The following is a 27,656-nucleotide window of genomic DNA, read 5'->3' as shown; positions in this document are numbered from 1 at the left end:
TTCAAACTGCAAGTAGAGAAATCTATAAGAAGTTTCCACATGTCTGGATTACAAGTTTTAAGGCCTAAAGCAGCCATTAAACTTGAAATATCTTTATAAGAAGTTCATGATTCCGCCTCCGTAAAATATTTTAGAAATTCTCCCTTGCGATTTTTGTATCAAGTAAAATAAGTAGTTACCTCGGGAGACAGCACACCTTTTTCTTGCAATCTTGAAACTAACGGCATCGACTTTACTTTCGAATTCCCTAAATCTTGATTTAAGTAATTCAACTCAGCCTGATTAAACATACAAGGTTTATCAAACGACGAGCACAGTTCGTTGCTACTATAAACAATTTCAAATTCCTTTTCATTTTTGTTATCTTTGTATCTTTGTTTTCTTTCTTCTTCTTCTTCGTCTTCTTCTTCTTATACTTCCACTTTGATAATTGGAATAGGAATAGGATTTTGAGGCGTATGAGGAGTAGGTCTTGTAATAGATTGTACGTTTGCATATTTAATAATGTGTTTATTTTTGCTATTGAAGGTACTGATTTGTTTACCACCGTGGCATAAACAAAAATATCAACCAATTACGTGATTTTTTTATTCTCGCCATACTGTAGGAGTGTGAATGACATACACTTTCTTTTTCTATTTTTCAGTGTGTTGAACCTACTCTGCACATATCGCAAATTATGTTAGGAACCTAAGTTTTATTTAAATTAGTCAACTGATTATTAAAAGATTCTTTGTACAATAATTTGATAGACGTTGTTACGGATGTACGGAGGGATTTCTAAAAACACTCAACATAGGCACTTGTTTCATCGATGACTTATTCATTCGAAGTGAATCGTTGTCCGGCAAGCCATTTTTGAGGTTAGGAAATAAGAAAAAGTCACTGGGAGCCAAATCACGCGAATATGGTGGATGGTCAAATAATTCGAACTTTAAATCGTTAATTTTTGCCATCGAATAAACACACGTGTGAACTCGACCATTGTCTTGAAGAAAGAAGCATTTTTTCTTGTTCAAGTGAGGACGATTTCTCTGATTTTTTCTTTCAGCTAACCTAATAATGCCGCATAATATCGTCTGGCCCTTTTTCAGTAGTCGATGTAGATGATTCCATACGCATCCCAGAAAACCGTTGCCATAATCTTGCCAGCTGACTTTACTGTCTTTGCCTTCTTTGGGGCTGGTTCTCCTGCGTTAATTATTGTTTGGACTGTTCTTTGGTTTCAGAAGTGTAGTGGTGTACCCATGTTTCGTCTACAGTTAGGACTCAGCGCTAAAAGTCTTCCGGATTATGACGTATGCGTGCTAAAAGAGCCTCAAAGGTAACCACGTGGGTTCGTTTGTTTTCAACAGTGAACAAACGCGGCACCCATCTTGCTGATATTTTTTTCATTCCCAATTTTTCATGCAAAATTGAAATGATTGTACCCTTTGATACCCTTGTGGCCTCAACTAATTCTCGCAATTTTAATCTTCTATCACTCAACACCATATCGTGAATTTTGTTGACCATTTCTGGCGTACTCACTACTACGGGGCGTCCTGAACAAGGTTCATCTATTGCTGTTGTACGGCCGCGTTTAAATTCATTTACCCAGTTATAAACAGTCTTAAACACAGGGGCAGACTTGCCATGAACGGCGTTCAACTTAACTGTGATTTCTTTTGGTGTAAGGCCTTTCAAATGAAAATGTTTTATCACCGCTCGAAACTCTGTTTTTTCAATTTTTTAAATAAACCAATAACTTTTTGTTCAGCCAACGCTCACAAAAAAATGGCTTAATGAATCGAGCTGAAACTTTGTACGATATTTAGTTAGTAGTGTTGCTTGCCAAAAACATCATAATTTAAGCGTGACGAGCGCTAGCTCTTGGATTTTGTAAAGACTTATTGACCTCCCCTCGTACGTTGTTTAGTTGGGATGAAACGACCACAGACATAACAAAACTTCTTCGGGTCATTCACAGTTTGTCGTGAAGCCTAGGTAAATTAGAGAGGCTATAGATCAGAGGGGCTTCAGATCAGTGATCTGAAGTACATGAGCTATTAGATCAGCCTTGTTAGATCACGCGCGAGGATCCCTCCCCTCTCCCTCCCCACCTAACCCTGACTAAAATTCGTTTTAGAGCGGGAAATTTTACGTTTAAATCATGTAATATGAATGGGGTCCAAATGACCCCCACCCGACCCTCAAAGTCATGTCAAATCTTACTTTTTAAATGGGATCCCTCATTTTTTGTCGCAGGTTGGAATTCTACGTGAAATTGTACGTTTAGATGATGGGATATTTATGGGGTCCGAATGACCCCCCCCACCCAAAGTCATGAATTCAAACCTGCGACGAAAAATGGAGGTTCCCATTAAAAAGTACGAGGATCGCTTGAAAAGTCCGTGCAAAGTCAGAGAGATGGCGCTACTAGTGCGTATCAAGGTTATTTTTAGTTAATGGCATATCTTGAAAGAGCGCACACTAAGTTTCAACCAGATCGTCCAATTACTTTACGTTTTACATTCGTTTCAATCAAAGAAATCGAGTGGTTGTAAAAAAATGGACGAAAAAGAATTTCGTGTATTGATTAAAAATTACTTTTTCAAAGGCAAAACGCCTCAGGAGATTAAACAAAAGCTTGATAAACATTATGGTGATTGTACACCTTCGATTAGAATGGTTTATAAGTGGTTTCAAAATTTTCGGAGTGGCCATATGAGCACAAAAGACGCTGAACGTTCTGGACGCCCTGTTGAGGTTACCACTTCAGAAATCATTGATAAAATCAATGATATAGTGATGGTTGACAGAAGAGTGGAGGTGCGTGACATTGCTAGTACTGTAGGCATCTCGAGCGAACGGGTACATAATATTTTGCACCAACATTTGGACATGCAAAAGCTATCCGCTAGATGTGTGCCGCGATTGCTCACGATTGACCAAAAACGAGATTGTGTGAAGTGTTGCAAGAATGGTTTGCAGCTGTTCCAGCAAAATCCGCAAGACTAAGCGTCGTTTCATCACTGTAGATGAAACATGGATACATCACTACACTCCTGAGACCAAAGAACAGTCTAAACAATGGATTACCAAGGGGAAATCTGCTCCGAAAAAGGCGAAGACAATTCCTTTTGCCGGGAAGGTTATGGCGACTGTCTTTTGGGATTCGCAAGGAATAATCTTCATCGGCTATTTGGAAAAGGGTAAAACCATTACAGGCGAATATTATTTATCGTTATTGAATCGTTTGAAAACCGAGTTGCTGGAGAAACATCCACGATTGGCCCACAAAAAAGTCCTCTTCCACCACGACAATGCGCCAGCTCACTCCTCAGCAGTTGTGGCGGCAAAACTGATGGAGATAGGGTTCCAACTCGTTTCACATCCCCTCTATTCTCCACACTTGGCTCCGTCGGACTACTATTTGTTCCCTAATATGAAAAAATAGCTGGCGGGGAAAAGATTTTATTCAAACGAGGAGGTGATTGCAGAAACGAATGCCTATTTTACAGACTTGGACAAATCCTATTATTTGGAAGGGATTAACAAACTAGAGCAGCGTTGGATGAAGTGTATAAGCCGAAAAAGAGACCATGTTGAAAAATAAAAAAGATTTATTAAAAAAGATCAAACAGATTTTATTTTTGCACGGACTTTTCAAACGACCTCGTAAGATTAACCTCGAAATGACTTTGGGGGTGGGGTTGCGGTCATTTGGACCCTATACATTGTAACGGGGTAACTATCCGTTTATTTAATTATGCGCGCGATCGCATCAAAAAGCGCGCGGGATTATCTACACGTTCAAATTCAAAAATCGGAGAGTAGAAGGGAACGGGTGTCAGTCAACCAACTTTCTACTGTCGTAAAATAATAACATCGAAATTACAGTCAAGATCACATGCGAGATCGTTTATTACCTCTTACTTCTACAATATATTCGGCCCGTGTGTTTATGTTTTCAAAGCGCGCGCGCGACAATAACATGCATTGTCGGATCACTCGCCGCTCTTTCTTCGCCGGGTTAAAACATGCACGCTTCTTATGGAGTACGAGAGATTATTTATCGGCAATTCTTTAACAATCGCGAAATTAAGCTTGCCTGTTTACCTTATTAGCAGTCGTACAGTGAACGAGAAAGAAAAAGTTCGCAACCAAATCTCGGGGAAGTCCGCTTCCGTGACCAAGCGGTTCTCGCTTTCGATTTCGCCGTCGATGGCGAAACCTCACACTCACACACGCTCCCACACGTTCGTCTCCGTCAGGCGAAGGCACAGCTTATCTCTGCTCTAATCAGTTCGTCTCGGCACTCTGGAAAACTCGGTGAAAAACTCTCTTTTGTCACTAGCAGCAGCTGAGATATCGATAGCTAATCCTCGACTATCCCGTTCTATTCGAATTCGGAATAAAAAATAGGAGTTTCTATTTAAAAAACAAAGTCGATATTCAAATAACCTTGAAAATCATTCTCAAGGTGAACATTGATTTGACAAATAGATGACCCTCATAGTCCTAAACAACTTTTGTATGAATAATTTTTGCGTACAACGTGAACTTTTCGAGATATTCAAGTCCTTCATTTAAAATGGGATACCCTTATACTGTATGCACAATTAATCACAATGTATGCATGCATGCATGTATTCATGCATGTACTCATTGTGAGTACACAGGCTCACAAAAAAAAGGTGTCTGTACTTTTGATCAGACATATTTTTTCTTACGTATTTTTAGACGCTGAATCTGAATCTGCAATAGAAACATAGCCTTTCACTTCATATTTTGAGGTTTATGACTAAAAATCTCCTTTTTCAGGTTTTTTAAGGGTTTTTCAAAATTATAAATTAAAAAGAGTGAAAATAAAATTATTTTGACTACAGAATTCAATTCTACAGGAAAAAATATATCGAAAACTATGTCTTGAATATATTTTTAATTATTTTTCAACCCGTCATACTGAATTGAAACTGCTACAAAATGGAGAACGCCGAAATTCATGCTAAATTTGATTTGAAATCGATTTAACTTTGATTCTATCACTTCAAAACAATTAGTAAGCATTATAAATGTTATATTGGGTATTTTTGAAGTTGATGATCATAAATTTGACGTCAGATTTTTTAATAGACTACTCCTAGTTGAAGTTAACTTGTAAAATAAATTTAATGGTTTTCTTGAAAATCTTTGCTTTAAATCCATTTTAATAGTTTTTCATGACGTGATATATGAAAACAAGAATAACTTGGAAAGTTAGATGTAAATTAGGCTTGCAATTGTGAATCAGTCACCCTAGTGAGATAGGGTGTGGTAATTTTAGTTATTTTTAAGAAATTGTAGTATTACATTGATTTTCGCTTACGCACACGTTTTGCATCAATATTTCTTCTTAAATCTACATACATAAGTTTAGACTAACTCTCTTTTGTTCTACAGTTCACTTTGAAGTTTGGCCTCCTTACGCATTATTGAGCAAAATTGCGTAATAGTTGAGTTAGATTCACCGTTGTCACTTAAATAGGTTTGATACCAATCGTTCTGTGTTTACGATTGTTGTAAGCAGCAGTGAACTTTAATAGTATATCCACCCATTTGTGAATGCCGTGTAGACTACATTTTATCCATATAGAATTTTTTAACGTACGATTGCATCGTTCACATATTGAAGCTTTGAGTGAACTATACGTCGAGTAAAGATTAATTATATATTTTTTCACGAGAGCTTCAAAAGTTGCATTGTAAAATTTCTTGCCTCTATCCGACTCAAGATTGTTTAGTACTCGACTTTTCACCAAACCAGATTTCAGTGCCGTTGTTACATCACTACCGTTTTCTTTTACATCGATATGCAGCGCCGGATTAGACTTTTTCGGAGCCCGGGGCTAAATCTTGCAGGGGCCCCTCTTAAGGGCAGCAAAAATCCAAATTTCCGCAAAATGAAGGAAATAATGTTTTTTTTGTATCATTTAATTTTTATTATTAAAAACAACTTTTTTAGAATAAATATAAACATTTCTATTCTAGTTTCATTATACATTAAAAGTATTTCTTTCTTGATTTTCTGCGCGCAAATTCAGTAATAATATTGTCAAAGTCTAGTCCTCTAAGTAACTCTTTTTCGATACTTAGTACAGTCAATGAGGCCAATCTTTCATTCAACATTGTAGATCAGTACATGTTTTTGATACGTTTTAGAACAGAGAATGATCTCTCAGTCTCGCAGTTTGCGATTGGAATCGTGACTAAAAGTCTATATGCAATATAGACGTTAGGAAAAACATGTATCATATCCAGTTGAATTACCCAATTTAAAACTTTAAGCGGGTTCAACAATGGATCTTTTTCTTTTTCAATATCTGTTAAGCGGCTAGAAAAAAAACCTTTAGGCTGCTTTTTTATTAAGAGAATAAATTGCTGCATCTCAAGAAACAAATCTTCATTTATGTCTTCTGAATAAAATTCAACAAGTTCATTTACACTTTCTCGCAATTCAGTTTCATCAATGACTAGTAGATGCTGTAAAAATCCAAATAATTTAGTGATATGATTGTAAGCTTCGCTTCGAGTTCGCAATTCAGTCACAAGCTTGTCAATAATAACATAATAAGTGTCAATTCTGAATTTATCCGAACCAGCTAAAGTACAAGTTTGGATTTCTCCGTCAGCTAATCTCTTAGAAACTTTGCTCTTGTCCTTATCGACGTAATCTTGTTTAACTAAAGGACTGAGCTGTTTAGCTTTTTCTTCAAACATAGAAAATTTTTCTCTTAAGTCTTCTACAAAGTCTACTAAAGAAGAGAACATCTTGTTTGCAGAAATTACATCTATGTCAACTTTTTGTAAATATTGACTAACATGGTCAAAGCGTGTCAGGATACAGTCCCAGAAAACGAGCATAAACGAATTTTCTAGTTTAGTCATATGCTTCATCGAAGTCGAAGCTTCATTTCGAACATCCAACTTTTGATCTGTGTCGCCAGTTATCTTTTCAAGAGCCTCATAAATATCTTTAAAATTATCTTTCATCGCTCTAGATGCCTCTTTCCTGCATGACCATCTCGTTTTGCTTAAACTTTTCACATTAGCATCTTTTTCAGTTAATAGTTCCCATCTGTAGGTTGATGCAGTGAAAAATGCATAAATTTGTTGCAACACTCCAAAAAAATTAATTGCTATGATACATTCCTCGACACTACATCCACCCACTAAATTCAAAGTGTGTCCATGACAAGGCGCAAAAACTGCAAATTTATTTTGAGAAATTATACATGCCTGAAGGCCATTATATTTGCCTGACATATTTCAGGCATTGTCGTAAGTCTGTGCTCGGCAATTTTCCATTTTAATGTGCCGACCTGCCAGTAAATCCAACATTACATCTGACATTGACCGACCCTTGTGACTTTTGATTTTTGTAAAGCAAAAAAATCGTTCATACACGCGGCCATTCAGATAATACCGAAATACTACAGATAACTAATCGACATGAGAGATATCTGGTGTTGAATCTAAAACAAGTTCCCAGTATTTTGCTTTGTCTATTTCACCTACAATGTGTTCTCTAACTTTCTCAGTCATGGTCTGTATAATCTCTTCATAAATTGTCTTAGACAAATATGATACACTGCCACGTCCTTTGTTTGCATATAATTTCAAATTTTCATGTAAAAATGGATCGTACTCAGCGATTACCTCAATAATTCCCAGAAAGTTACCATTGTTTGGCGAACCAACTACTTCATTCGAACCTCGAAACGGAAGTCTCCTTTTAGCCAGCAATCGTACGACCGATACCACTCTCTTCAATACTTTGTACCAATATTGCACTTCTTCCTCAAATGGCTTGACCATACTTTTATCGATTCGGAGACTTTCTGTACAATAAGCAAGATATGCAACCATACACTTTGCGTGCTCTTTGCTGTTTTCATGAGAATGTACGCATTATTCACCTTTCTTCCAATTCGAAAATCCACCGTTCACGAAAGGATTCTTTCATAACAAATGAGAAAGACATTGAATCAGATATTAACCAAAGAAACTTTGATCAGTATGATAAAAAATGTAAAGTATTACATGTTTATCCCAATGATAAGGCTCAATCAGTAACTGCAATAATTGAAGTAACTCGAAATTTATACAAGCACATCAAAGAAAACAATAATAGACTATTTGTTGGCTGTCACAATTGTAGAGTTTTTGACATTATAAATACAACTCCATGCTACAAATGCTCAAGATTCTAATAGTTGATTGGACTAGCAGCTGAGCTCTCCGGATCACCTAGTAAAGTTAAACCAGTCAAGGCGGCATACACTAAGACGCAGGTACCGAAAAAACAGTACGAGATAATACCTAGGAAGCAGCAACTAACAACCATTGTTAAAAAGTTTAACCTGCCTACAACCTATTTCTTTGCTACGCCAGTTATCCAATTTTCTTTATCTTACACCGTATCTTGATCTCTATATTTTATGTAGAGTTAGGCTCATAGAATAAAGCTTATAATACAACTGATAAGTATCTAAACTCAATTTTTCCATTTTCACTAAATTTAAAACTTTTTTACACATGTATGCCGCTAGAATTATTGTTAGGGTTTTATCTAATTCTAATGTCTCTGCTAGTTTATGTAGGTCTCTGAAACATTTTCTAGCGAGATTTTCGGTATTAGTCGTTCCTATTCCTTGTAGCATTTGCTTAGTTCTAATAATAAATTTTTTATTGAGATTTTCTTTGATAATATTTTCTCTTTCTCCATATGGATCTGTTATATCAAATTTACAATTTAAATTGTCATTATGCACATAGAAAAGCCGAAAAAAATCATTTTTTTATGAAAGTGAATGTTCATTCAGTACTTGGGCAAAAATTTACGATTGCATACTTTAAACTACATTTAATATTTTAATTATAATACATGAATCACCTTTGTCTTTATTCGTTCTTTCTCAACGATGAAATGGTTTACGATAACTAATATTCATGCAATGTTCAAAAGCTTTGAGTTCACAATCGAGCTGGCCTAACACAAACTTCAGTGTATTTTCATCGATCATGAATTCATTCTTTAAATTTCTAAACTGAGCTGTAGTGTAACCACACATTGGACATTGAGATGTGGAAGGATTACCCATTAAAGTATTCATACACTTCTCGTCGAACAAAATAATGAATACCTTCTACTTCAATTTAACTGCCTTACCATTCGACATCTTAAACGAGTGCGAAGTCAACAAATGAATTTCTCGGCATATTCTGTTATATTCTTTCTGTAGCTATCGGGAGTTTGTTTTCGTATGCCAATTTTTGTGGTCTGAAAAATCGTACATTCATTGGCGTTGGATTTAACTATTCAACTTTTACTTTTTCAGTCTCTCAATTGAGTGATAGTCATACCTATCACGAAAAGTAATTGTGAAGCACTTTATCCTCGTATTCATTAATTTCATGCTGCTGTTGTGGATTTCTATGTTCAGATGAACTATCAAATCCAACAGATACTTTTAATTATAAATTGTTCAATATGTACAATAAATTATAAATTATAATTTATTGGAACGATCAAAACTGTTACTATATTAATTACTACAAAAACTGTTGATAGATAGCGACAGCTCCTCCCTATGTAAAACATGAGAACTATTGTAATATATATGTTCAAATTGTATGCCACGATTGAGATGAGTTAAACTGACTACAATTTCGGCAAATAGTCTGATCAATAAAATTAGCATACCACTTACTTTTTTCTGGTTTTAATGTATCAATTGCCTAGTAAGCTACCTAACCTGCTACCGCCACGGATCTAGATGTTCACTTCATGAGACATCCTATCCTCATGAAAAAAGGGAATCTGAATTCACTAAATTTTGAATAAGGTGTTTTTTCTTCGCTCCCTAGTTCTATTAGACCTTCTTGTCCTAATACAGGTACTGAGTGAAGAAATTCATTTTTATCTTAAACATTTGTTATTTTCTCCTATGATACTGGTACGTTAGCCTTCCTAGTCTTAGGAGGATTAAAGTAAAACGTTTCATTTAGTCATACATCACTTATTGTTAGCTTTAAACAAATTTCACTATTTGCGTAATTAATTGAATTTTTTACTTTGAGAAAAATAATTAATCAATTTTATCATAGTATTAAATAGAGTAGAAATAGTTTAATTAAACGAATACATTTTTACAGCTAGGTTAAAATATAATAAATTCTTATATTATAAAAACACTATCGGGGAAATTTAATGCCATATCTTTACATCATTGTTCGCTATTTATATTCAGCATATCTTGAAGGTTTACACATACCACTTTATCGGTTTTTGGAAAATTACATAACTTGGATAAATATTGTAACCCGTAGTTTTTGTATCTTCAATTATAGCTTTATATTATTCTTTGCTATAGTCATGTTTCAAGAGAAAAGCTAAAGCTGAGCTTTTAGAATGTCTCTTTTGTGTTTTGTTACTTTCTTTTGGACTTGGATTTTTCTGATTGTTATACTGCTTTTCTTTAGCAATGTCAAAAACAGAATTATCATATTTATTTTCACAAATTAATTCTATCGCACGTTGACGTTTTATTCTGTTTGATGCTAGAGCAGTTTCAACATGTTTCCTACCACTATGAACACTAGACCATTCAAGCTTCTTGTTAGGCCAACCTACTTTTTTTGGCAATGATGATGCACTTTCTATGGGTTCTATAATCACAGCTTTTTTATTTTTGGCCATACTGGTATATTACTAACCACAAGTATATTTCACAACTTTACAATGCACATATATAAAAAACTATCTCACATTCTAAACACATTATATTATTCCACAGATACAGTGAACTTAAGAAACCTACTATACAAGGACGTAATAGAAGAAATTACCGAGTCAGTAATACAAAAAACTTGGGGAAATTTCATGAAATTTAACACTATCTCAGTAGGAATTTTCATGATAGTAGTAATTGTACAATTTATCAAAATGAGCATCGATGCTTGCATCAATAGATACGCTTTATAAAGCATATTCGGATGGAGCACATATTTATTTGTTGGTGTATGGTCGTCAGTGGCTCACTTGTTTCCCTATCTAGCAAAATCTGCAACAGTTATCAATGGACAAATCACACCATCGTAAGAAGAGAGCATGGCATTTGATAGGCAATTTATCCGTTATAGAACCACATCACCCAAGATCACCTTCAAGAACGCCGGCGAAAAGAAACCACGTCGACAATTACAAGAAATACATACTAATTGTAAGCTGAAAGCTTCAAATAACGGCACATTGACATCACGCTAGAGAGCAAACTTCTTTCACTATTATTAATGTATTTTTTTTATGAAACCGTATTAAAAAATCTTACAATAGGTTACCTTAGTATATAAGCATCGAAAAAAGTAATCGAAAAAGTAAAGTAAGCTACACACGCAGTGAGTAGCTACTCGAGACTGTCGATAACGGCCAGTGATGCGGTTAGACCAGAAGCAGGTGAGGAGACCGTGTTAGAAGGTGGCGATTGGAGACATGCATTGAGCTCAGCAAGATTGATGGAGAGGGAGTTAGACAGACTGGTTGAGCAGAAACGATTGAGCTGTCTGGACTTCATCTCCTTGGTAGTTGGCTTAAGCGATTCAGTAGCATAAGTAATAGAAATGAAGTCGTGACCAGAGATAAAAGGTGCAGGTGATTTAAAGAACCTCGACACTGAACTAGTGTTCTTAACAATGATTAGATCAAGAGTTGTGTATGATGGAGGGTGAACGCTAAAACAGTGATGAGTAGGTTCAGTTGATACGACGTGGAGAGAGTGGGTGTCAAGTAGTTCTCGCAGCGCGATAGTTTCGGAGAGAGTTGGTAGCATCAAGTTTGAGTTAAAATCGCCAGCAACTATAACATCATTATACAAAGGCAGATAAATGGACAAGCAGTTGAAGAAGTGTGTGGGAAAGCAGGCAGCAGGACGACGATACACTACTGCCATAACGAGTTTCATTTTACCTGTGTTGACTTCACCAATAATAAACTCGGGTGAGTTGTCGTAGACGGGGTCGGAGTTAGCCAGTAGATCAAATCTTAAGTGTGTGCGGATATAGAGGCCGACACCCCCACCACGCTTACCTAATCTATCAAGTCTGAAGAAGTTAAAATCCGGCAATCGCAAATGGGAGTCAGGTATATCAGGCTTTAGAATTGTTTCAGAAACAGCTATAATGTCGTAGTGAATAGTTGAGATGTGGGACTCCAAGAGAGCGAAATGCGATGCCGAATTGAGACGGTCGACGTTAATGTGACCTATGGAATGCGATGATATAGAAGGGCGATTCTTCGGTGACAGAGGGAGTCATGCCACTGGTTTAGTAGAGGAATTACTATTGGCAACCTTTTTGTTGAAGGATTGCGGCTTAATGAGGTTAGAGTTTGGTCTAGGAGGTAGCTGCTGATTTTGGGATTGAGTAAGATGATAACCTGTTGACGAAGAGTTGACTTGTTGAGAGTCAGGTCCTAGAGAGCTAGATCTCGGTTGGGTAGTAGCAGAGTGGGCAGTGCTGTGAGTAAAGCCAAGTGGAGGCTGATGACCCGGTATAGAAGCAGTGGCTTGCTTTACAATACCGTAACCCAAACCATTTGCGTGTGGATCCGGAGTAGGTGATGGCGGAAACAATGATTGATCAGTGGGCATTGATTCCTGAAGAGATTTTTGAGACTGGATTTGCTGAGGAGGCTGATGAGAATTTGGTTGTTTGTCGTACGGTGGTTCATTTCGACTGAAATGAGTCGGCTGTAAATGCTGTGATTGCTGTGATAGGTGAGAACTTTACGACTGATGTGAGGAGTTAAGCTGCATTTGGTCGTGAGAATTTTGGTCCGAGCTCGTTGGAGCAAGCTGGAGATCAGCTAGCTCTTCGAGAGAGCAGATCGGTATCGGCTCAGATCGTAAGGTTTGGCGCATATGAATAATCATAGGGTAAACAAATGGACGAGCATATCCGAACTCTCTGCTACGTTCGGTAGCTCTGACTAGGAGGTCATGAAGAGGCTTGGGTAGTAGTTGACGAATGGAAACTGGGTTTCCCCCGCCAGCCCCAAAGATACTGTAGGTTGATTTGCCCCTCAACCTGCTAGCCGATTCAAGAATAAAGTCTCGAACCACTGTAGAATCCACTCGAAAGACCAGGGCGCAAGTGGTAGGCTCGTTTGTAGCATTTGTAGGGGACGAATTTCTTTGCGGTAGCCAATTTCTTGTAGAGATGATGTGAGATCTGACCGCAGGACAGCCCATGGCCTGAAGGAGTGGCAGCAGTGAATCATCGAGATTCCGAGTAAAGTGATTCGGTATACCGAGTACCAGAAGTTCTGCCTTGTCCTTCAGTCCCACCACACGCTTGAGGCTACGAACCTCGTGTATAGCAGCCCTAACATCATGATGGTTTTGACTCAAACCCGTACGAACCTCCTCTGTAAAAGGTGTAAAAAGATTGTCTTGGTAATGTAGAAACCAAGAGGGAGTCGAGTCGTTAATGGTTGACATGGTATAGGACTGTTCGGCAGTTAAGAGTGGTAATAGATTAGAGTCTGACTGAGAGGTAGACTTTGTTGGACTGGAGAGGGTACGAAAAACACGTAGCGTAACCGGCGAGCTTATGTTAATAGTAGTTGACGTCGGTGGAGAACGCTGGTGGACGGGCAGTAGAAACTGAGTGGTAATTGCGTCTATTGGACGAAGTTGCTTAGCAATGCGATCGAGTGGTTGGGCCTTACGCTTCCTATTAGCCGATACAGTGTGAAGTGGCGTGGCTTGGGAGGAGCTGTCTAAGGCAGTATTGTCGGTGTGTGCAGTGGGTTTGGCAGATTCGGCGCAACCACAATAAAAATCTTTGCCGTGAAGGAGCGATCTGGTATCAACGCAGGCCGCGTGCGAAAGTTTAAGGCATTTAATGCACTGAACGACAGTGTCAGATTTTCTCGATAAGATGCGATCGCAATAAGCACAAATAACCATTAGAGAGTAAGTAACGTTGTTACCTCCAAGTGCGTAGAGGTGGCGCGCCGCGTCGATACCGACGGAGAAGACAAGTGGTAAGGTCCTAAGAAGTGCCAGCCTAGGGGTGCGAAATATGACAGCGCAAAAGTATAGCCAACGCAAGAATAACAATTCACGCAGAAAACATGAATGTGCAAGTCATCGCAAACACCATGAATGCACCACCCCAAGGTTACCAAAATGCACAGTCACCACATGAAAAGCGCAATGGCAAACAATGCGGCAAAGACACTACACTATTAAGCCGCAACAATGTTGAGCGCAGTGATAGACGAGACGAAATGCACCAAGAAACAATCCTGCGGTGAAATCAAGACGTATAACGGACACGCAATCAGGAACAAATAGTAGAGCTGCGATGATATGAGTTGCTTGGGCTTCGCGTTGCAGCGGAGATTAATCTGCGAGTTGGCAAATGATAAAAATCACTGAAGGTGGTTGTTGTTTAGAGATGTTGTTGTTGTTTGTTGTTGACGCTTGTGTATGTGTAGCAGGCGTTGGAGATGTCGCTGTGTTATTGGCAGTGCAGAGTTGAAAGATTGGCCGGTGAGAGTGCGAGGTTTTGTTGGTGTAAGAAGCAATACAGTTGTCGGGCACTAATTGCAGCTGAAAGTGCAAGTTGATAGCTGAAGCTTGTCGGCCCGGTGAAACTGCACTGTCTGTGAACAAATTTTGCTCAAGAGCGAAACAATGATATTAATAACAACACAAAGAACGAGAGCCGATGTGAAGTACGTGCGACACCTACCAGAGAGAGAGAGAGAAAGAGAGAGAGAGAGAGAGAGAGAGAGAGAACGTGTCTGCGCTTTTCAATAAGGGATGAGAAAAAGTGGGGAACTCTTCCACGACAATTAACTGGCTGATCATGTACGCTAACACATGAGCTGTCTTATTTCCATTTTTATCATTTTCTTTGGTAGCTTCTTGTACGAGCTAGATAACACAGGCACACACACAAAAAAAGTGGGCTGTTCCAAAGATGACACCTATGTACCCTTATGTTTTTTGGTGCGCTGAATCTGAAACCACCGTCAGAATTGTTCCTACACCGTTCAGTTACTCGTAATCGGGGTAAAATACCCCTAAAATTCATTTATAGCACATTTTTATAGATAAGTTGGACCCCGGTGTAATATTAACAACTACAGTTCTGTATTTTAATGAGCTGAAGTTGAATTTTGGGGTGTTAGAGCCATGCAACCCCCTAAGTCTGCATAATCCCACCCTTAATACGGAAAAATTCTTGTCACGAAAATTGTTAGAAAATTGCGGGGATTGACGGAATCAGAGTATCCGGTGCCAAGCTTAAAGAATAAAGTTCTACGTACACTCAGGTGCAGAGCATCATTTATAGGTTTTCGAAATTTGCAACCCCCTAAGTCTCCAGAAAACCACAAAAAAAATATTATTTGCAAATCTCTGGTTGAGCCCACAAATATCCTCTTTCCTCCACTTCACATAAAACCTAATCTTATGAAACAATTTATCAAAGCTATGAACAAAGATGGTGATTGTTTCGCATACTTGGGATCGAAATTTCCGGAAATGAGCGATGCGAAGTTAAAAGAAGGAATCTTTGACTGACCACAAATTCGAACCTTATTTGCAGATGAGTACTTTGTAACGAGAATGAACGATATCGCGAAGAATGCATAGATCAGCTTCAAAGCAGTAGCACAAAAATTCCTGGGAAATAAAAAAACTGATCAGTGTCAGATTCTAGTTAATGAACTACTGAAGAATTATCAGAAATTGGGTTGTTTGATGAATTTGAAATTACATTTTCTGCATTCTTATCTGGACTATTTTCCCGCAAATCTCGGGAACTACAATGAAGAACAAGGTGAACGATTTCATCAAGATATACAGGAAATGGAACGGCGATCGCATGAGGCGTTATTTAAGCACTACTTAGCAGGGGCATCGCCATTTTGTAAGTACCTATTTGTTGGGTTCTCTTTCTCTGCTTTATCTGCGCTCTCTCTCTCTTTCTCTCTCTCTCTCTTTCGCTGCGCTGTATCCACGCTTCGTTTTCTTATACATGAATTATTACGCCACTGTTTTGTACGTACGTCTCATTTAAAACTCGTGCCTGACTCTCCTCTTCCTATCGATTCTTTCTAGCGTTGGTACGTTATTGTCGTCAGTCAATTTTTGTCACGTAATCTGCGACGCTCTCCACGGGTTAGAAGGCAAGACAGCTTTTATTGATACGGCAACCTGGACTATCAAACAGGGCCATTCGTAGCCATAGCATGTACCCTGCATCGAATGAATCAACTAGACTTAAAGTCTTCCTTTTTTTTATATAGTAACAACCGTCAGAAATCTCATTACAGCGTTTACTTATTTACACTCCGATGTTGTGTACATGACTTTTCCGCAATTTCCGTAAAAGCGTGATATTGCGCCCTCAATAGATGATACAGAACTACAACGACTGTATTTTAAATCATCTGTTTTACTACAGTCGTTAGACAAGAGTGAGAAAGGCGTACACTCACTATTTTACGCGCATTTCATGAAAAAATAAAATGTTATTATTTAATTTATTTACTACCGCAACAATTTATTCAACAAAAATTAAATCATTTAAGTTATGTTTATCTTATTATTTATCTACTAGTTAAATGTACAATTTCAGATGAAAAACTACAATATACTTTACAATTTTTGCAGAAATTGAGTATATTTTCATATCTTCACCAGTATGTCCCGTAGTGCAAATAAACGATTTTATAGGTTGGATAGTATGAATGATTTTACCAGTAATACTGAATCAAATTCCAACACTCAGCAAGATAATAGATGGAATTTTGAAATAGCTTGGGAAGCTGCGAATAAAGGTAAAATAAATGTTTATTTTTTTTATGCAATCAAAAAATTCCATTCTGTTAAGAATTATTAAAAAAATCTACTTCTTTGTGGAAAATTTTGATACAGCAGTTTGGAAAGTAAATGCAAAATTAGATGCTGTGGCGTGTTTGGGTACATCAAGTGTAAGTAAATGATTTCGATGAAACTTTGATATGTGGTAGAGGACTGAAAAATAGTCGACAGGTATTTTTTTTATGTGCTAATACGTACTTTAAAGGGGTGAAAACTGCCCCTAAAGTTCACCCCTGAAAATCGTTTTTTTGATATATCTCTTCTTCTAAATAAGATATTCTCTTGGAACCAACTGGATATTCATTGTTACTCAATACCAATGTCACGTTGCGTACCAATGCTCCAGAGGGTTGCAACCCTTACTTTTTATAAGGATGGAAGTGATTTGTTTCTTACATTTTTGTCTGCCAATATTGTGAATTCAATTTAATCCTCTTCTAACTTTTTTTATTTAGAAGGAAATTAAGAATCCAACTTGACGTATTTTTTATTTTTTTCTAATTTAAGGTTAAACTACCCTTAAATTAATTTTTTTATTTTCATTGAAACTAAGCGCTTTGAGTTAAGTGTATAAACGAAATTGATGTAACTAACATTGAATCTGTTCAATATACTATGCACGACTGACAAAAAGCCAAAAATATTCATTCGTGAGGCGAAGAAACCATTTAAGGGGTGGAAACTACTCATCACGTTCACCCCCAAGAACCGTTCTTTCAGTATATTTCCTTTTCTATAAAACATTTTTTCTTGAAACCAACTGAAAATTATTTGTTACCATGTCACAATGTTATAAGTTATACCACAGATCCAGGGGGTTACATCTTTTATTTTTCACAAGGGTGAAAGTATTTTTTTAAATTTTATTCTTGCAAACTAAATGAAATTTCTTTTATTCGGAAGGACATTGAAAACTACAGGTAATGTATTTTGAATTTTCTTTTTAAATTATATATTAGACGGTAAAGAGTTAAATATTTATTTGAACATTTATTTATTATCAATCCTCTCCAGTTGAATATTCATTTTTATTACAATAGATAGCTATGATAAGGAAGCAGAATTAAATTTTAATAATACACTAGATGATATTCCATATTACTTCTTATTGTTAGGAAACTTATCTATCAACTTTATTAATTTTTTTAAATAAAAAAAATTCTTTCAAAATGCATTGAGAATATCGATATAAATTTATGATTTATAAGCAGAACAATAATGATATTCTTCAAAAAAATGCTTGAAACATAAAGATTTCTTACACCAACCGCAACGAATAATAGCTACGTTTTTACAACCGTCTATTTCACAATACGTTCCACATGAATCTCTGAAACTAAAATCTACAGGATTTTCAAATGCTTCTGGTTTATCTACAAGATACCCACTTTTATACCACGCATACCTGAATAGATTCTTATAACGTGGGGATGAAAACTGGTTATGAACTAGTGACTGTAATTTGATAATGTTATTCGTTTGTGCAACTCTAAATCATGATCTGTATACATAATACTATCTGAAAATTGCTTAACAAAATTTTTCCAAACACGGAACCCAAAAAAATCTAATGTCTGAATATTTCCAGTGGTTTCTGTAGATATTCGTTTTAGATGGACCGTTTTATCACGTGGCGTAGCATGATGCAGAGCTTCTGGACAGTGTCCGCTCCATGAATCAAGTAATAGCATTGTTGTAGATCCAACATTTGGATATATATCCAAATATAATTCCCTCAACTATGTTTTAAAGATATATGTAAATTTGTCCTTTTTGAATTGCTATATTTACAAGTATGTGAAACATGATTTTACCTGACTTCATTTTTCCAGACTTTGAAGCGGCACATACACCTTCGGAGGCTTAAATATTTTTTGTGGGACAGTTGGTCCCAAATCTCCGGTTCGTTCTTGTAAAATTAAGATTAAAGGTGATAATAACTATCCCTCTGCTGATATCGTTGGTTGTACTGTATAGCTGTGTGTAGTTAACGAGACAGATTATACAAGACACTGTACTTGCGTTTCTCCTTCAATGCTAAAGTACGACCAGAATGCATTTCTAATTGAAAACCACTCTGATCTGAATTAAATGTATTCGGAAGACCAATTTGTTTTATTAATTGATTGACGTCTTTTGTAAATTCCATCTCTTTTATGTGCAATTCATCTCTATTTTCTATGCTTTTTTTTGTTACAAATTTGTTAATTTTTCTAAAAATTATTCTATGGGCTTCTTTAAATTTTGCAAACCGACCTTTGCAAGCTCTAAATCGTACGTCCTCGTTCCCAATCAAGTTTTGTGCTTGTAAAGCCGCCCTTCTCAAGTCATTATCATGAATTATAAATCCAAATTGAAGAGCCGCGTTAAAGTTTTCCAAGGTATAATAGCAAATCCTTTAAATTTTTTCTCGGTACGTACCACCTTTGTTAATTTCGTGAGCCCAGCGATGTAACTGTGTTTCAGATTTGACTTTACGAAACCGATTTCGTACTGTTTTAAGAGACAAATTTCGCTTTCCTTTTCTGCTCCTTCAAAACTCCACAGCTCTTTTCTTGTATTCGAAACTCAATGGTTCACTTTGGCTTGTGCAATCATCTGTCGAAAATTCAGGATCAACAGGAAGTGTATATAGATCAATATCCTCGACAATAATAGCATTAGGTTCCTTAAATTTTTCTTGGAAATCTAAAGTAGTTTCTACAATCGAATTGACGTTATTACTTGAGTCTTCAAATCTAATAATATTGACTGAAAAAGATCTTTAATTTCCACTTCCTTAATATTGTAATTACTTTCTTCAATAGGTAGTTGTTGAAAATAAGCGAGTAGCATATTTATCACGTTTAGAAGATTGATTTTTATTTTGAATGCTAAAATAAACATGAAATGCTGGTAAAAATAATTATAAATACAAGAAAAATCTTCATCTTATCTTATCTAGGCTCATAATTAGTCGATGAAGAATGTTATATTTACGCATGTACTCCATAAAGAATTTAACTAGAAAATTACTTGAAGAGACAATATCAAATATAAACTTACGTTTGCAATGGTAGTCGATTCGATTAATCGATCCATTCGCGATTCGGTAATACTCACGACGTTAGAGCGAACGATTAAGAGAGAGAGAGAGGGCGCGCGAGAGTTCAAAAGTTTCAGTTAAGCCTCAGCTGTTTTCGGGAGAATACCGCCAACTTTTTTTGCACTGTGTTTCGCCATTTTTTTAAAAGTTTTCCTAGGATTTATTGATACGTACGCGAGTGTACGAGAAAGCAGCTTAGTAGCATGTTAGCAGGAGCAGCAGCATTTTAGCAGTAGCAGCAAATAGCAGCAGATCTGAGAGCGAGGCAGCGCAGCTGATCAATTCGAGGAGCATCGACCGTTGATTTTCTTCAACATCAATTACGGCTGATCACCGTAATTGCACCGCAGGGTAGGTGCACCTCCCTTTATTATTGCGCGACAAAATACTTTCGAAAGTATTTTGTCAATCGCGAGCGTAATTTTTGTATTCGCGCCGAGCGTTAGATTTCGCGGCAAATTTTTGAATTCTTTCTCTCTCTCTCTCTCTCTCTCTCTCTCTCTCTCTCTCTCTCTCTCTCTCACCGAATTATAATTTATAATTGTGAATCTTATCTCGAGTGTTAGTCTTTCGGCCTATAAAAGACTATAGTTTTTGATAATTAAATTTTGTTCATTTTATTCGCCGTTTACGTCATTTCAATTCCTATTAGCTTAATAGATCTATAAAGGTTTAATAATTATATTAGTAATCTTGATCTTAGGAGTCGTCCCTATTTTTTTTTTCTTGATCTTAGGAGTCGTCCCTAAGATCAAGATTACTAATATAATTATCAAACATCAGGAGTGGAAAAAATTAACAATAATTTATATAAAGGTTTAAGTCTTAATCCGATTTCGTCTAGGGGATTAGGCGGATTAGGCATTAAATCAGTCATACTGAAGATAGATCGAGTATCACAAGTCAAGTGACTTAAGGTAAGTTCAACTCGGTTGAAAAGAAGACACTGAAACGAAATCATCAAACGTAAAGGCGAATACACGTATAACTATATGTGTTTAACGGAGCGGCGGTTAGCTCTGCATCTTGGGAGTTTGTGCTTCAATAAATTTCTCATTTTGTAGAATTACCACCCCGTTACACATTATATATAAATTAAGAAAAAACAATTATTCACACAAACAGAGAAAAAAAATTTTTTTGAGAAAAAGATTGTTGAAAATCAAAGATGAATATAAAAGTTATTTTCAATACGAACATGTAGAATGCCTGATTCAATTCATTTATTTCTACACATATTCCAATTCAAAATCCATATGTAGCATTCTTGCATCGATATAATATTTTTCACATGGCTGAAATATATGACCTAAAACTTACATACCTTCCTACTCTTGAAATTTTTTTGAGACTTGGAATAATATAAATATGTATATATTTTTTTCGAACGTTTCGCAGAAATTTCTTTCGCAGAATAGCAACGACTCACAACAAAACATTCGATTGACTGGCACCGAATGAAAATATATGTGGTAAACACATGATGATGAAACCTACTCATTTTTAGCAGATGAACAAGTTGAAAATATTCCAGTGACTCACACCAGAAACTTATGGTCATAATAATGTTAGAGTAATTAATTGTTCGCGTAAATAATTGTAAACGTAATTATTATTAACTTTACTACTTTTTTCAATTATACAATATTTAAAGAATGTAGAATATTGTTGGCTACAAAATGAGAACTTTCTTTTTTAATATTTAATTTAAAGAAATTAATAACTATTAAAGTGATCAAAAACAAATTTTTATTATCTTTGAATATGTTTAATGATATGAATAACTAATTTTTTGTATTGTTTCAATTCGAGAAAGCTTTTTTGATTTAAGAAATTTTTTAGAAAAGCATCATCGTATAAGTATTGTGTATTTGAAGTTTTATAAAATATTCTATAGAAATGGAGTTTTTTTATGAAAATCTGATTTTAGAAGTGAAATTTGATGGTAGTCTTTACCGCTTGCAATGTACTATTGACATACAACGATATACATTTTTCATTATTTCAGGCCTTCTTTAGATTGAAATTTTATCCAAAGCGATTATCTTAGCTATTTTTTGAAAGGAAACTATATATTTAACTGAAAAGGGGCTTACCCTCTTATATATAATTTAAAAAAAATTCGAAATACATTACCTGTAATTTTTAATGTCCTTCCGAATAAAAGAAGTTTCATTTAGTTTGAAAGAATAAGATTTCCAAAAAATACTTTCACCCTTGTGAAAAATAAGAGATGCAACTCCCTGGATCCGTGGTATAACTTATAACAATGTGACATGGTAACAAATAATTTTTAGTTGGTTTCAAGAAAAAATGTTTTATCGAAAAGGAAATATACTCAAAGAACGTTTCTTAGAGGTGAACATGATGAACAGTTTCCACCCATTTAATTGCTTCTTTGCCTCACAAATGAATACTTCTGGTTTGATGTTAGTCGTGCATAGTATATTGAACAGATTCAATGTTAATTAAATCAATTTCATTTATACAGTTAACTCAAAGCGCTTAGTTTCAATGAAAATAAAAAAATTAATTTAAGGATAGTTTAACCGTAAATTAGAAAAAAATAAGAAGAAAGTAATTACAATATTAAGGAAGTGGAAATTAAAGACCTTCTTCAGTCAATATTATTAGATTTGAAGACTCAAGTAATAGTATCAATTCGATTGTAGAAACTACTTTAGATTTCCAAGAAAAATTTAAGGAACCTAATGCTATTATTGTCGAGGATATTGATCTACATTCACTTTCAGTTGATCCTGAATTTTCGACAGATGATTGCCAGAGCCAAAGTGAGCCATTGAGTTTCGAATACAAGAAAAAAGCTGTGGAGTTTTGGAGGAGTAGAAAAGGAAAGCGAAATTTGTCTCTTAAAATAGTACAAAATCGGTTTCGTAAAGTCACATCTGAAACACAGTTACATCGCTGGGCTTATGAAATTAACAAAGGTGGTACGTACCGAGAAAAAATTGAAAGGATTTGCGATTATACCTTGGAAAACTTTAACGCGGCTCTTCAATTTAGATTTATAATTCATGATAATGACTTGAGAAGGGCGGCTTTACAAGCATAAAACTTGATTGGGAACGAGGACGTACGATTGAGAGCTTCCAAAGGTCGGTTTGCAAAATTTAAAGAAGCCCATAGAATAGTTTCTAGAAAAATTAACAAATTTGTAACAAAAAAAAGCATAGAAAATAGAGATGAATTGCACATAAAAGAGATGGAATTTACAAAAGACGTCAATCAATTAATAAAACAAATTGGTCTTCCGAATACATTTAATTCAGATCAGAGTGGTTTTCAATTAGAAATGCATTCTGGTCGTACTTTAGCATTGAAGGAGAAACGCAAGTACAGTGTCTTGTATAATCTGTCTCGTCAACTACACACAGCTATACAGTACAACCAACGATATCAGCAGAGGGATAGTTATTATTACCTTTAATCTTAATTTTACAAGAATGAACCGGAGATTTGGGACCAACTGTCCCACAAAAAATATTTAAGCCTCCGAAGGTGTATGTGCCGCTTCAAAGTCTGGAAAAATGAATTCAGGTACAATCATGTTTCACATACTTGTAAATATAGCAATTCAAAAAGGATAAATTTACAGATCATTTTAAAACATAGTTGAGGGAAATATATTTTAGGGATATACGAGGTCTGTCCGGAAAGTATCGGGCCTACCTTTATATTTTTGTGCTAGCGTTATTCTTTATCATCTGGTGGGTGGCATCCTTCAAAGTAATTCCCACTTGATTGAATAACACGGTTTCATCGATGTTTCCACTTTTCAAAACAGTCCTGGAGCTCACGTTTAGGGATAGCCTTAAGTACACTCGTCGCATTGTTTTCAACCGTTGTTTTGTCATCGAATTGGTGTCCTTTGAGTGATTTTTTTAGTTTTGGAAACAGCCAAAAGTTACAAGGGGCTATGTCGGGACTGTATGGAGGTTGTCGAAACAATGCGATATTGTGTTTGCTCATAAACTACTGCACAAGATTGGATGAATGCGCTGGCGCATTATCGTGATGGAGAAGCCAGTCACCACTTTCCCAAAAATGCGGCCGTTTTCTTCTTACTGCATCACGCAAGCGTTTCAAAATTGGAACGTAGTATTCTTTATTGATTGTCTGACCTATTGGTGCATATTCGTGATGTACAACACCTTCACAGTCGAAAAAAACAATCAACATTGACTTAACATTGCTCCGACTTTGACGTGCTTTTTTTGGTCTTGGTGACTCAGAATGTTTCCACTGTGAAGATTGTTGTTTTGTTTCAGGGTCATAACCATAAACCCATGATTCATCACCTGTAATAACTTTTCTAAGTACATTATCATCATTATTGACCATTTCCGGATTGTCCAGAGCGAATGTTCTTCTGCTCTGCTGTGAGCAATTTTGGGATGAATTTCGTACACACGCGTTTCATTCCTAAATTTTCGGTTAAAATTTCTGAAATCATAGTTTTTGGTGTCCCAAGGTCTTCTGCTAGTTCTCGCACAGTCATACGACGATCTTGTTCGATTGCAAGTCGCTCCCGCTCAATATTATCTGCGGTTTTTGTCGTCGAAAGTCGGCCGGAACGAGAATCACTATCGACAGAAGTGCGACCATCCTTGAACCGTTTATACCACTCTTTTATTCGTGTTTTGCTCATACACTCGCTTCCGAAGGCCTTTTGCATCATTTCAATAGTTTCCGAACTCGTTTTTCCGAGTTGAAAGCAAAATTTGATGCAAATTCGTTGATCTTGTTTTTCAGTCATTTTTGACAATATCAAAATCCGACGAACGCAAGAAAGGCACTGTAAACAAAGACACTCTGCGCATGAACTATACGTCCGGCAGGTGTCAGTAAGTAACCAATAGATTCGTGAGGCTTTACTTTTGACGTTTCTGTCTGGTAGAGGTCTCTTGAACACTATGGCGCGAAGATATAAACGTAGGCCCGATACTTTCCGGACACACCTCGTATATCCAAATGTTGGATATACAATAATGCAAACAGGTGGAATAATTTTGAGAGTGTACATATTTTCTGAATTAGCATTTATAAATTGATCAAATGGATTAGATTTTTGTATCCAGACCAACTGTCTAATAGTATTATAATCTTATTCTGATCTATATGGCTTTAAAACATTGTCAACCTACTATTCCAACAAAAATAATGACAATTTGCTAGATTTTAAACATGTAAAAAATGTATTTACATATTGCTGAGTTAATGAGTCAACAGTTTTCTGAATAATGGTACCAAACTTTCCACTGGGTTCTTGCAATCATATAAAAACTTGAGAAAGTAATTTTCCTGATGCTGACAAGGTGTACTGCGCTATAAGAATGTGTAACTTTGTTTACATCTTCAATATGTACTTCAACTCTCATTTGGCCCCGAATAGTAAGAGTACGATTAACATTTGTACGATATTTGCAGCCAGCTTAATCACTGTTCTATACATAGTCTAAATCAAATTCTCTTATCAAAGATAAACATTCTTATTTTAAAATTTAGTACATGACTTTGTAATGTATCGATTGATTTTTTTTATGTTGACTTCATATATCTATTAACTTTTCTTTGTCTCGTGCGAAACTGTCTTTTAAATTTTTTTACTCATGAAAGAAAAGCAATGTTTTGGAATTCTTCTGATATAAACTGTATATCAGTTTGCATAGCCCATTCTTGCAAATTTCTGGTTGTCACATGAGATTTATTTGTTAGGGCTTCATTAAATCTATCAAGTGTTCACTTTGTAATCATAAAATACTTCTCAAATTTAGTTCCACCTTTTTGAATGTGATTTCTCCAATTGATCAGTTTGTCTTTATGATACAATTTTGCACTACCATTATTTTTAATTGTAAACAGTTTCCAGTTAATATATTCTGTGACTAAATTACAGACTTTTATTTTGTAATCTAATGAAACAATAACATAATCAGATCTCGACTTTTTTTCTTGTGATTCGTATGAGGATTGACTGGATTCAGGGTAGCCTGATCCATCAGTTGTTTGAGATTCACTTGGTGCTATGAAGTCTGTAATAAATATCATTTATTCTACAAGACTGATTATGCCAAAAAAATAATTTATGGATTATGCGTAGAAAAAATAATTTTGCCTAGGAACATGATTTTATTTGATTCAGTTTAAAAATTAAAAATTTAATATTTAATTAACTAATAATATGCACATATAATAAATCACATTACATTTAAATATAGATCAATACTTAAAATTTAACAATTTTAGAAATGATGACAAAAAAATATTTAAAAAATCTTTCAAATTAAAAATGTTTGAATAATCACAAGTTTTTAAGAGTTACCAAGAACGTCCGATGCCATTTTCTCGCAAAAGCTTTCGATGTCTTGAAATATCTGGCGAAGTCATGTCCAACTCATTTTCTAAATAAACCTGATCAGACTGGTCTGTTTCATGATTATCAATAAAATCCATCACGTAATCAGTAAATTCTTCACCAATCATTTCTAAATAAGGTAAGAAACTATTCCTTTCATCACTTTGTATGTAATTATTTTCTTTTAATATTTGAAAGTAAATTAGTAAACTATCAGAAATAAATTTATCTTTCTCCTCTACACATGATATATTAATTAATTCACTTGTTGATGATAAAGGCTCCATTTTCTTCAACGTTTAACTGATAATTAACTTTTATAAATACCTTCAATAATTTAAACATTTATGTGTAATATTCATGACACTTTTCATTCTGTGGAATTCTCTATATCTTATTCAAACTGTTAGTTCGTTTTGAAATCGCCATACCTATAAATTAGATTTGTTATTGAATATTGGAACGAAGAAATTCAATATTTCGTTGTTCAGCAAAATACAAAATATAATTTTTTAAATTAAATGATGTTATAATTTGAACATAAATCATCAAATAAAACGAAGCGCAGGGAAATTACAATAAACTATTTGAAGTAAATATTAAAAAAAAATAATTTTATGAATATTAGGATAAAAAAAATTTCGACTGTCTATTTTTTGTCTACAATACATACGTATAATACGTATAATATACGTATATAGTTTGTATACGTTAACTAATTGGAAAGGGAGTTTATGAAACAAAATAATTTTTATTTTGTTTAAGCTCTAATAACAACATTTTATTGGCATAAATTTACATAGTAACAAATAATTAGAATAAATAAAAATTCACATTATAAAATTAAGTTTGTGACGGTAAACGTCGAATTAGCGCTAATAAAATAACCTAATTGCTGCTCGCGGGGGCAGCACCGACCGGGGAAACGGAAAAGGAAACGAAGGAATTGGGCGCGCGAGCAGACGGAACGCGCGCGATTGAAAACGAACCAGTGAGGGTTCTACCATCATCGTGCTCGTCCGCTTATTCGATAACTACCGATTCGCAAGCCGCTAAGACCGAAAATCAAGAGAAGATCGTCCGTGCCAGTGATAATCAGGAGTAATCGCTGTTGCCAAGGTGCCGTATAGCTGCCAAAGGGAGAGACCCGAGCCGACGGAGAAGCGTCGCCCACCACGAGATCGACAGAGTGTGCGTAAGGTTTCGCCATCGAGGGCGAAACCACGAGTGCGCGAATTCGCGATTCGCGACACTAACACAAACAGTTTCCTCG

General features: G+C 35.7%; 1 protein-coding gene across 2 annotated transcripts in view; it reads left to right on the top strand.

The window, feature by feature from the left end:
• The window catches only part of LOC131664775 (glycogen [starch] synthase), a 1,096,132-nt gene that overhangs the window by 16,221 nt on the left and 1,052,255 nt on the right, over positions 1 to 27,656 (top strand). For both annotated transcript variants that reach the window (XM_058936134.1, XM_058936143.1), the window contains exon 2: positions 16,713 to 16,879. In XM_058936134.1, coding sequence (XP_058792117.1) covers positions 16,744 to 16,879 — 136 coding nt within the window. In that variant the 5' untranslated portion in view covers positions 16,713 to 16,743. The remainder of the gene's footprint in view (positions 1 to 16,712; positions 16,880 to 27,656) is intronic.

The sequence above is a fragment of the Phymastichus coffea genome, unplaced genomic scaffold (genome assembly GCF_024137745.1).
Source record: "Phymastichus coffea isolate CEN01 unplaced genomic scaffold, Cenicafe_Pcof_1.1 PCOF00003, whole genome shotgun sequence".
Classification (NCBI taxonomy): domain Eukaryota; kingdom Metazoa; phylum Arthropoda; class Insecta; order Hymenoptera; family Eulophidae; genus Phymastichus; species Phymastichus coffea.
This window is presented reverse-complemented; position numbering and strand designations above follow the sequence as displayed.